This window comes from Polypterus senegalus, chromosome 3 (genome assembly GCF_016835505.1).
Source record: "Polypterus senegalus isolate Bchr_013 chromosome 3, ASM1683550v1, whole genome shotgun sequence".
NCBI classification, from domain to species: Eukaryota; Metazoa; Chordata; class Cladistia; order Polypteriformes; family Polypteridae; genus Polypterus; species Polypterus senegalus.
Genome location: NC_053156.1, coordinates 214,017,865 through 214,030,304, shown reverse-complemented (window position 1 = coordinate 214,030,304; position 12,440 = coordinate 214,017,865). Strand labels below are relative to the sequence as shown.

At 35.5% G+C, this 12,440-nt stretch overlaps 1 protein-coding gene across 2 annotated transcripts in view; it reads right to left on the bottom strand.

Annotated features, from left to right (window-relative positions):
• The window catches only part of kif25 (kinesin family member 25), a 49,781-nt gene extending 45,477 nt beyond the window's left edge, over positions 1 to 4,304 (bottom strand). Inside the window, exons 1-3 of one of the 2 annotated variants that reach the window (XM_039748421.1) lie at positions 4,131 to 4,304; positions 3,873 to 3,938; positions 1,781 to 1,903 (exon numbers count right to left, since the gene is read on the bottom strand). In XM_039748421.1, coding sequence (XP_039604355.1) covers positions 1,781 to 1,903; positions 3,873 to 3,938; positions 4,131 to 4,199 — 258 coding nt within the window. In that variant the 5' untranslated portion in view covers positions 4,200 to 4,304. The remainder of the gene's footprint in view (positions 1 to 1,780; positions 1,904 to 3,872; positions 3,939 to 4,130) is intronic. The other variant, XM_039748420.1, reaches the window with a different exon arrangement.
• Between the last annotated feature and the right edge of the window lie 8,136 nt (positions 4,305 to 12,440).

The window sequence follows — 12,440 nt, the reverse complement described above, 5'->3', positions numbered from 1 at the left end:
GGGAAAAACATTATTTTGATTTTTTTTTTTTTTTCAGGTCCCTAAGTATTTGAACAGTGACACAATTTAAATATTTTTGGTTCTGTATGCCACCACAGTGGATTTGAAATTAAGCAATCATTATGTGATTGATGTGTAGATTTAATTTAAGGAGTTTGCCAAAAATACTGTATGAGCCATTTAGGAACCCTTTTCCAGGGACTAAAAAGTATATGACAAACTGTTCCATCTAGGTGGGAGCAGTTTCCTCATTATTTCATTAACTATTAAGCAGGTAAAAAATGTGGAATTGAATCCAAGTCACATATAAATATAAGGGCCAAAGAGCCACTCATGCAAGTAAAAACAGCCCAACGAAAACAAAACAAACCCTTTGCAGAGACAGCAGAAATATAATGAGTGGTCAAATCAACCATTTGGTACATTCTTATAAAAAAGGAACACATTGGTGAACTCAGCAACACGCAACACCAGGAGGTCTGGAAAACCACAGAAGACAACTGTACTGGATAACTGCAGAAATGTGCCCTTGGTGAAGAAGAACCCCTTCACAACATTTAGCCAAATCATCAACATTCTCTGGGAGGTAGGACTTTCAATACTAAGGCCTACAATCAAGAGAACACTTCATGAAAGTCAAGACAGAGGGCTTACCACAAGGTGCAAACTACTGGTAAGCCTCAAGCATAGGAAGAACAGATGAGATTTTTGCCAGAAAACATTTTTTAAAATCCTGTCCATTTCTAAAACAATGCCCTTTGAACAAAGGAAACTAAGATCAATATATACCAGAATGGTGGAAAGAGAAGAGTATGGAGAGAAGAAATGGTTCATGATCTGGTGAATACCACCTCATCTGTGAAACATGGTGGGGACAGTTTTAGCGCATGATCATGCATGGCTGAGAATGGAAATCGGTTACTAATGTGTATTAATGATATAACTGCTGGCAGAAGCAGCAGGATGAATTCTGAAGTGTATAGGGCTATACTATCTACTCCGATTCAGCCAAATGCTACAAAAGTTATAGGACAATGCTTTACAGTACAAATGAACAATGAGGCAAAACTGTAAAGGATTTTCAACTAAATATTGAACATGATGATTATACTTATTATTGTGTATATTTGTCCAAATATTTTGAGTCCCTGAAAATAGGAAGACCATGTATAAAAATGTCTGTCTTTTCTAAACAGATCTTACCATATTTTTTGTTAAAACCCTTGAATTAAATCTGAAACTATACAGTATATAGTACTTCAATCACATATTGATTGATTATTTTTTCTCCAGCCGTCTGGAGTTTTTTTTGTTTTTTCTGTCCCCCCTGGCCATTGAGCCTTACTCTTATTCGATGTTAATTAATGTTGATTTATTTTGTTTTATAATTGTGTCTTTCATTTTTCTATTCGTTAATATGTAAAGCACTTTGAGCTACTGTTTGTATGAAAATGTGCTATATAAATAAATGTTGTTGTTGTTATTTGTTTCAAATCCATTGTGGTGGTGTACAAGGCCAAAATTATGAAAATTGTATCACTGTCCAAATACTTATGGACCTGACTGTATTTTGTTAATGCAATGCCATTTTTTTTTTGGAGGTCAGGGTGCAGGGTCAGCCATTTTACAGTGCCCCTGGAGCAATTTTCAGGTTAAGAACAGGATCTATTCTTGCAGTAACAAGATGTGAACCAGCAACATTCGAGTTGCCAGCACAGATCCTTACCATCAAAGCCACTACTATGCCAGGTTATGCTAAAACTCAGGGCTTCTCCAGTACCTGAATTTCTTCCAACAGCCTGGAGACAGCTTGCATTAGAATTCTCTTGCAGGTCTTCTGTTCTTCATATAACTGGCAAAGGCGACTTTTCTCTTCATTGCCTCTTTCAAGCTTTCCGTAACACTGTAACATTAAACAGTGGACCCTACTCAGTGCATGGTTAAATACCAAAATAGGGTTTTAACAATTACATAATTATAAGCAGCCAATGGTTTAGTAATCAGAAATGCAATGACAATTTCACTGACTACAAGCACAATAATTCAGATTTAAAAAGTTAAAATTAAGATGTTTGTTTAAAAACAAAGTATTAAGTAAATACAAATACAGTAATTTAAAATGTGACCTCTGCTTTGCAGTGTTTGTAGTAAGGAAAATAAAACATTAATAAAAAAGATGCATGCTAAGTTGCACATCTAAAAATATACTACAGGTTATATTCTTGCAGGTTATGCAAGAAATTTTAACTCAGTATTATTCACATTAGGGCAGCACAGTGGTACAATGGTTTGATCACTTGCCACAACATTCCAGAGACCTAGCTTTGAATAATGGCTGTCCACAATACCTATGGAGTTTGCACATTCTCCCCATGTCTGTAGGCTTTTCCCCCATATCCCCAATGCCTGCATGTCACATTAACCAGAGACTCTACACTGGTCAGGATTTTTGTTCTCTGCAATGGACTGGTGTCTAATTTAGAGTCGATATCTACCCTGACTCCTATTGTCCCTATAATGAAACAAGTGAGTTCAAAAAGTGGATAGGTTACTTACAGTGCAACATTAAATTGCATCTGTGGTCAGTGCTGCTGTCTTGAATTTTTGTTTCTCAACTAAGTCTTTCTTTGAATGATAAGGCAGATGTAATAGTTTTCCATATGTTTTGTAAAATTTCTTAAATGTCTTTTCTGGGCTGTCTACTTTCTTTCCACTTCCAAGATATGTATATTAAGCTAACTGGTACATTTAAAGTACCCTAATTACAGAATATATGAGCAGCAGTTTCCTGGCATCCCTCCTAAGATTGTCTCCTGCCTTGTACCATGCTAAAGTAGGTTCAGAATGCAAATGGATAAATTACCACAGGAAGAACAGTTTGTTTAATAAGTGCAAGATGCAACTGATGCTTTTTTGCAGCAAATTTTCCTTTTTTTAGATCAAAATCTCTAATTATAAATAATATGAAAGAGGTGAAACACCTAGAAAGTTTATTTTAGTACAAGACATCTTTGTTTACTGGACATGAAGTCACAGATTTGTGTTGGCACATTTCTGTTATTTTAGAAGTGAAATCTGGAATTCTAAATAACTAGCTGTGCTACCTATCTAAGATGGGTTGAAATCAAACTAATCAATATACACCTCAGAAGTGAACATTTGCAGTGCACCATGCAATGTTTATCTTTCTGTTATATGCCACGTGGTATGGGATTTGTAAAAGCAGTACTAATGTTTGTGATAAGCCATCAATTGAAATGTGATTTCAATGCATTTTATTACTAAAAATGTTTTTGATGTGCCTTTTATTGGAATGGCAGAGAAATAGCAACCAGACAAACAGTTGAATTCCAGCCTGCAGTACTTATGAGGTCTGTTGTGTAATGCCCCAACATTAATTGTGAAACACCCATCAAATGTTTGACTACATCTATGGTTAAGATTAGGGATGTGGAGGGGTTAGCTGATTCAAGAGGGTGTTCCATGATGTTGTGGGTGTTACATGACTTTTATTAAAGTAGATAAGACAGTTGAAAGTTGCCACTCCAGAATGTGGGAAGGGTGTATTACCCAGACATATAGTATTTTAGAAAGGGTACAGTACAGTATTTTTAAAAAAATGGAAAAAAAGGTACAGTATTTTAGAAAGTGTAGTTAATGTGCTTCTCTGCATCATGTCACATAAACTTAATCATTAATTACATTTACTCATATATCCTTTTACTGAACCTGCTAAATCTAATTTTTGGGACACATGGAGACAGAATCTATCCTATCTGCTATAGTAGAAGACTGGCAACAATTCTAAACAGAATTTCAATGCCCTCGATAGAAATTACAATAAGCAGAATGCAAAGGAAAAAAAATGTTACTTCAGATAATTTGAGGTGCATCAAGGCATTTTCAGTCTCCAGCTCTGCAATCCGCTCTTCTTTTCTCTGTAATATAAAATAAAACAAGATGTGTTAAATGGATCGTACGACCAGTACAGCCACTGCTTTTCTTCTCGGTGGCCCTGACTCAACCCCTAAATTCGGCTCCTGCACGCCGGCGTCGTGTTGATGTCGCCGTCTCCCCGTTAATCCCTTGTTTTTCTCTTGTCAGTCCCATACGGTGTTTATCATACTCACGCGGAGTTTGCTCTCCAGCAAGTGTAGTCGTTGCACGCAGGCTTCATTTGGACTAATGCAGAGGGGCATGATTCATACTACGTTTTATTCTTTATAGTAAAAGGCGAACGATATAAACGCATCCACAAGTAATACGACCGTAAAATAATCGCACTTGATTATGTGCGTGCGAGCGCTCTGTCACTTGAGCCCCGTTCGTTACGTCAGAGCTCAGCGTGTAACACGATTGGTTCAAACCTCACCGGGCAAAAGGTGGCCACTTGATGTCTGTCGGAGCAGAGGCAGCTGCTCGAAGGTGGACCTGAACGAAAAGTATCGCAGTTCCTGCTGCCTTTGTATGATTGACATAAATGATGGAAAACAAAGTGAAGGTAAGTCGCGTTTCTTAACTCTGCGAACAAAGTGAAGGAAAGTCGCGTTTCTTAACTCTGCGACAGGATCTGCAGCAGCACTTCTTAAGGTTCGTACCTAATGTAATAAAACAGTATTTACCAGGTGTATTTTGTAATGAATTGGTGTTGTTTATCTTTAACGTGTTGATGTTGCCTTCTTGAGAAAAGTAAAAACAAACATTTCAATCATACGTAAATTACAAAAAAAAAAAACATTTCTATACAACTTATTTGTACCTAAGTGTTGATAAAAAAGCAGCAGTGGGGACTTATATACTCCCGTAAAATGCAGAATTGGACTGAGCGGATTTGAAAATGTTCTGTAACGTTATTTTTGAATGATTTCAAATAGCAAGCCATTTATTTTTTAACGTGATTGCTGGAATCGTGCATTCGCAGCACTGAGCACACATTGGTCTCTGAATACACAATGGGAAGTCTGAAACTTTAAAGTACTGCTACTAAGAAGGACTTGGAGATCATTGTGGACTCGTCACTATCAACTTCTAGAGAGTGTACAGGAGCAATTAAGAAAGCTGTTAGTGTGTTAAGTTATATATCAAGGTGTGGAGTATAGGTCAAGGGAGATTATGCTTAAATTATGTAACATACTAGTGAGGCATCAACTGGCGCACTGTGTTTATTTTTGGTCTTCATATTACAAAACAGACCTAGCAGCACTGGAGAAATTCAGAGAAGAGCAACTTGGCTGATTCCAGGACTACAGGAGATAGGTTGTGAGTAAAGACTGAAGAAGTTGAACCTTTTCATTTTAAGCAAGCTGAGCTTAAGAGGGGACATGTTTGTGTTTAAAATTCTGAATCAAATTAGTACAATAGATCCCAGTTGTTATTTTAAAATCAATTAGTAACACTCGGACCTCTGGTCCTCGAAGAAAGGTGGTACAGAACACATCACCCCACGTCATTCCACCAAGGTTGCTGCAATGTACAAAAAGTTAAGAAAAGAATTAGTACAAAATGAATTAATACGGTAGACCAAGTAGTTATTTTAAATTACATTCTGCAACAAGAACACAGGAACATGGTTGGAAGCATGTTAAGGGTAGGTTTTGTACAAATGTTAGAAAAGTTTTCTTTATGCAAAGAACCACAGTCACATGGAATAAACTACCAAGTAGTGTAGTTCAGAGTAGGACGTTAGGGACCATCACATCTCGAGTTGATGTTATTTTGGATAATTTAACAGATGGAAAAGCTTGTTGGACTGCACACGGCTTTTCTAATGTTCTGATGGTCTAAAAGGCAGCACTATGTTTCCAGATCTCTCAAAATAACTTCTTTTAATTTCCAGATTTGTGAAATACATTTCAAGATATTTCAAAATAACTGCTGATTTTGAGATAAATGAAATGCATTTCAAGATATCGTATGAAAATGACCATTAACAAACTTTTTTTTCTTTTTCATACTAGTACACAATGCAGTGTACAGAGCCACCTGTAATTTTAGGAGGGCTTGCAGGCTTTTACTGGCATTTTTCACTTGCATGCTGATAACTGGAAGGGCAGAAATGGTGACAAACACTAGTCTAAGGAAGCAGGCAGATATTTAAAGTTTTTTCAAATTATTGCACCCCTTGGTGAGTGGGGCCAGGTATGTAGCACTGACTTTATTTAAAAGCATTACTGAACTTTCAAAGTTGTGATTTAATTTTATTGAAAATATGCTGTTGTATTGTGTTCTATTTTTTCCTACCGTTAAATATTTTTGTAAGATTATAAATATGTAGCAATTTTTGGCCTTTTTACATTTTATTTTGTTTATAGTTTTCACAATGATCGGTGAATGGTGTCATGTCAAGATTTTTAATCTTCATTATTTAAATATTATGATAATCAATGCATTTTGATTATTAGTGTTAAGGAGCTGCTACAGTGAAAACTCGAAGCAGCATCTCATCTAACCTTATTTGTCTTGTGTTGCTCATTAACTCAAGGGATTCATAGCGCCTGATGTCCAGCAACTAATGTCCACTCAGTCAAGTTCAGAAACTGTCAGCAAAGGAAATATACAGACACTACAGGTGCAGTAAGAGACTTTGGTTGATAAGAGGCACTGAAGATTGATTACACATGTATACAGTACTGAAACCCATTTGAAATATGATACAATGATGTTCAAGCAAAAATATTTAACCATTGAAAGCTAAAACTGTTTACCAAGATTTTACAAACATGAGAGTGAATGGAAACTCCATGAAACACAAATGTTGGGAGAAATAAAGCAGAGAGACATCTAAAGCTGCAGAAGGAGAAGACAAAACTTCAGCAGCTCCAAAAAGATAGAGAACTCAGTGTAGCAGCAGCCGCTCCAGGTACGTGCTTACAGCAATGTCGAATGTGACTTTGAGAATTATGAGAAAGAGGATGACCACAGGACCTATTCTGTCTGCCAAAATGCGAAATCCATGGTTTTACTCTAGACAATCTCTTCTCAGCCTCAGCATGTATCTCCTGAAGTACTGGCTTCTCCAGGAACAAGCAGTCTTGCCCAGGCAATCTCATGTTCAGTAACCAAAAACTGGTTTTATTCTCCTGAACTAACCACCTTTACTGCTGATCCAGAAAACAGACAAATACTGAAAATGATTTTTCAAATTAATGAAACCTTTAGTAAGCCAAGTGAGATACAGTATGCAGCACTGACTTTATTTAAAAGCATCACTGAACTTTCAAAGTTGTGATTTGTGTTATTGTAAATATGTTGTGTTTATTTTGTTTTGTCAATTATTAAATGTATTTTTAAGATTATTAATATGTAGGAAAGTGATTTTGAGATATCTCTAAACCAATTTCACATCTTAAAATGTATACAAGGTCAATTTGTGATATCATAAAATGCAAACTGTTAATAAGATAATTGGACACTGTACTTCAGATCATTTTGATACCCCTTTGACATTGTCATCATCTACCAAAATATAGCCACAGTGATTTAAACGTTCAAGTAAAGTGAGAATCTCATAACCACTCACTTCCCAGGAAAATGTACTGGCTGTGAACTGCCTAAATTGAAACAGCAACACCAAGTTTAGAACTGAACAGCTTTGAAGTGAAAAAGAACATGCCACGATAACATGAAAAGAACACGTTACCATGCCAGTTACCATGCAGCAGGGTAATTGCTAGTCAGCACGCAGACAATTTAAAAAAGATTATTGTGTACATGTGTACCAGTTCTTTCCTTACCAGGACTCTGCACTATCATACTCCTGTCATCTTTTTCACAAGTGAGAAAAATGCTATATAAATGTAAAGAATTATTATTATGATAAAGTGGAATTAGCAAATGTAGGCTTCCTTTATGGCTTTTTAAAATTATTTCAGCCCACAGCAGTAGATGAAAATCAAGGTGCAGCACGTCTTGTGAACAATGTATTCCTGATATTGATCCAAATTACTGTGGCTACCTTTGAGGGAGGACATTTTAATATACACTTTATGCATCTTTTCTGGCATGTGCAGCATAGACTTAACTGGAAAAAGCCCAAAACAGAAATACAAATCCAAGGGTATATAGAGCACTGCATGGCTAACTGTTCCAGCTCTTCAGCCAGAAATGTGCCTGAAGGATCCAGCACATTTCAGTTACTACACAAAGTAACAACAACAAGCATTAAGAATATGATGAAAAATTGCTTAAGAAAACATATTTCAGAAATGTTAAAACCAGTTTATAATAATAAGTTAAACTACTGACGGGAGTTTATTATTTTGCTCATCATCTGGTATTGCTGTGCCCCACTGGCCCTTAATGCAGAAACAACACTGGGGATGTGACAGAGTTCATAATTTGCTTGATGTCACACCAAGAGTTTGCAAGAGGCACTAAAAGAACAACTTTCAAAATTTCAGTTCAGTTTTCTAGCATTCAGAAGAAGCATAGTGTAGAACTCCTGCTTACTGATCCCCTGTATAAACTTGTGAGGCAGCCGGGATTTTCTGATGCCTGTTGACATATCTGCCTTGAGTTTAAAGGTAAACTTCACACAAAAATGAGATTTTTTTCATATATGTTACTTACCCCATGTAGTTTGTATTAACAGGAAAGACAAGATTTTAATCTTATCTTTTTATGCAGAATTGAGACAGAAAATGGTTTTTGATATAACAGAAGCCAATAGTGACCAATGCTGTACAGTAGCAAACAATATGAAAAATATCCATGGAAAAGAAAAAAAAATATCATTTCTGGATTTTGGGAATGTCATGCAGGTGTCTGCAACATTTCCACCATCAACTTGTGTTTTCTTTGCTTGTTGTTTTGTATGACTTGCCATTTACTTTGACTAGATATGGGTGCTTGGGCACTGTGTATTTAATACTTCATCACAATGCATTACCATGCAACAGTGCTGTCACTATCCTCATATACACACTAAGCTAAAGTGACCTAGTTAATTTAAATCAGGCTTGGGTTAACAATTTAAAATTAAACAGTGAAAGCATTTACTGAGCATACAGTTGTAAGTTTTGAAGGTAAAATGGCAAAGAAGAAGAGAATTATCACATTTAAATCCACTGAGCAAGAGTAGTTTTTAAAGTGATGACAAATTAAGAAAAAGTCATGTTAATTTTTCATGAAAGGGAAACAGAAATTTTGAGGAAAGGTAGTTATTTAAGGTAAGGTGGATAAATGTTCTGAGGTAAGGTTGTTGTACCCACTAATCATGGAAAGGAGAGAAGCAACATGTTGTATGTTAATCAGCATATTCAAGTAAACATTTCCCTGTGTTTTGTAAATATAACATTAATGACCCAATAACAATATAAAACCTATAAACCTGTCTGTCCATTTTTCTTTGCAGGCAATAACTGTGTGTGTGCAGTGGGTGATTGTGACTCGAAGCAATAATTGAGTTCCTGTCTTTGTTTTTCTGTCCACCATGATCACAATTGTTAGGAACAGCCAGAGTTTCATAGTTGGCTTAGATATCTTTGTTTTTTCCTTTAGTCTTTCTGTAGTCTTGTAAATATTATTTTGTTATTGAGTATATTTTTCATGTTCTTTGTAATCTATTATTATATTATTATGTTATCATTATTGCATAATAAACAGTATCTATGTGTCTTTTTTTTGTTCTTTTTCTTGACCCCAAGAAAGAGTGGCCCTCCCTGACACTGCTGCCATGGGACTGCCCCAACCCTGTTTAACTGACTAGCAGGTCATAATTTAGCTGCTCTGGCATTAGTGAAACCTTATCTTGTTTAGCTCTTTGTTGAATTTTGGACTTGGTTTTTTTCATAAGTGCTTTTTAAATATTCCAGTTTATATTTACAGTATATGCTTGGACTTTGGTTTCAATTATTGAGTTACAGACTGGATTTTTTTTATTTAGGATTTATATTTTGGCTTTAGTCTTTAAATATAAAGGAGCTTTGTTTTCATCATTTTGACCTGTTGTGATTCTAGTAAAACAAAATAGCTAAACAGGTAAGGCCCACAGAAAGAATATAGATTTCTCACTGGCTGTAGGTTTCACCCCAGGCAAACCTTACCCTAGGGAGCTGGGAGGCTTCAGCCTACTCAGGCCGATATGAGGCTCAGGACACACAACCCATTTCATAAATAATCTAAAAAAAAGTCTATAAACATGTCAAAAATATCTTACCAGGGAGAGAAACCATAAACATTCTGGCTCTAAGTAATCCCAAACAATCTTAAAAAAAGGAATTTATTTATTTAACAAATAGAAAAATGTGCAAATGCTCTAAAGAGCAAAAAAAAAAAAAAAGGAATTGCCTAAAAGGCAATGCAACTCAAACAAATCTAAATCCAAAAACAAAACCAGAAAACAAGGGCAAAAGTTCAGACACCAGAAAAATTTGTACTAACAGATTATTCATTCATAACAACAATGAACTGCTAACAGATTCACTTTCCAGACCCAGTTTATATGATGAGGTCAGTCCCTTGATGAAAGGGTGGTCCTGCCTCTTCAGGGTTTTACCTGCAAAATACAAGAAACATTCGCAAACACATCTTACATACGTAATAAATAATAAGCAGAATAATATTAACAAGAATTACATAAACATGAAACATACTTTAAAACAAAAATACGCATAAGCCAAGTAAAGAAGCAGATTAAAATATAACAGGAATAGAGGTTTTAAATGGTTCCCTTCTCCTATTGTAAGTAGTAAGTCATTCAGCCTGAGCTTCATTTTGGCCTGTGTAGGTTGTCAACTTCAGATCTAAATTGTTTCTATCTTAAATTAACACTGACATTTTTGTGTAAAAGCATTACTCTACTAATAAATTAACTCACCAAGAACATTATTTTCAGTGCAAAGTTAAATTTTTTCTTACTAAAATTTGGGTTTGTGATACAGACAATATTCCATCGGTCAAACCCTAAAAGTAATGCATAAACAGTCTTTATCATATATTTTAAATTATACTCCACCAACATTATGCCTTTTGGATTAACTACCTTTTCACACCATTGTTATAAATACTTGATAATTTTGGTGGACTGTGAGTAACTGTACTTAAGTGGTTTCCTTTCTGCTTGTTAATTCATGTTTAGTAAATGCCAGACTTTTGATACTACTGCCTCATTCCTGGTTGTGCTTAAATGTGCCGTCCACCAACATTTAGTGTCTGGACTGTTTTTTTGTTTGTTTTTTTTCCCCATTATCCTACCATTAGCAAATGTCATTGTAGCCGCCTTTGTATAAGGCAAAGTCAGGCACGGGTAAGACGCGTGTCAAAGAAATCTCTCAGTCCAAAAGTTTGTTTTTTAAAAATATTTAGTGAAAGTTAAAGGCAAATAATCCATACAAGAATAAAAAGAAAAATAGTTACACACAAAGAATAAAGGCAAAAAAAGGGAAAAATGTATCTTCTATAAACTTAGTTTTTCTTATGAAGCTTTGGTTACTTCTGTACTTAAAGGTTATTTCTTCTTCTGTATGCTTTAAACATACGGTTCAAAACTTAGATCTTTTAATTTACAAGTTACTTCACACTCAAAAGACCCTTAGGCCGTTGGCACTTAGATATGCGCCAGGCTCAGTGGCGTGCATATGCGAACACGAGCATAAAAAGGAATTCGTTCAAGGACACGGTTAAAAAACCGTATGCCTCTATACCTTACACAAGGCGAGGCTAAACACTTACTAAAGAACATTGTTTACTCAAAAACTGTTAAGAAATGACAGGAAAATACCAACTCAATTCTATTCACGGGGGTTTTAGGAACCTCCCATATTTTATGCATTATCATCTAGTAAATATTCATACATTTTATAGAACTAGGAAAATGGCTCTACAGTCATTCAGAAACATTTATTTTTCGAGGACACTCAAAAGTATGTATCAATAAAATCAAATAATACTTATGCCATTAATTAACTGCTTTAAGGAACTAACGCTATGAGAGTGTGAAAGGTAATTTTTCATAAATTTGAAAAAAGTACTTGTTATAATGGATGAAAATTTTGCAAATACCAGGGTAAGAAGTATTAAACTTTAGTTTGGATGAATTGATAGAACATCTAGATATTGTCTTTGACACTAAATTGACCTTCTCCAGGTTAGAAATTTTAGGTGGTTTCCTAATATGTAGGATATTAAATCTTTTGGTCCTTCCATTTTATAACTTGCTTATCCAATTTAGGGTCACAAAAACCTGTTGCCTTTTCTAGTAACATTGGATGCACAACAGGAACTGACCCTACATTATCCTCCTGTGCAATACAAAGCAACACTCAGTCATACAGAGCCAAGTTAAGCTACCAATCATCCTGTCCTTGCATGTCTTTGTGAACCAAAAAAGGAATCTGGTAGACAAGTTATATTGTACTGTGGGTGTCCTGGAGGATCTGGGTGGGTACAGTGGCTGGATGTTGCGTGGACATTCCTCATCTAGGCTTAATGATCTGAATCAA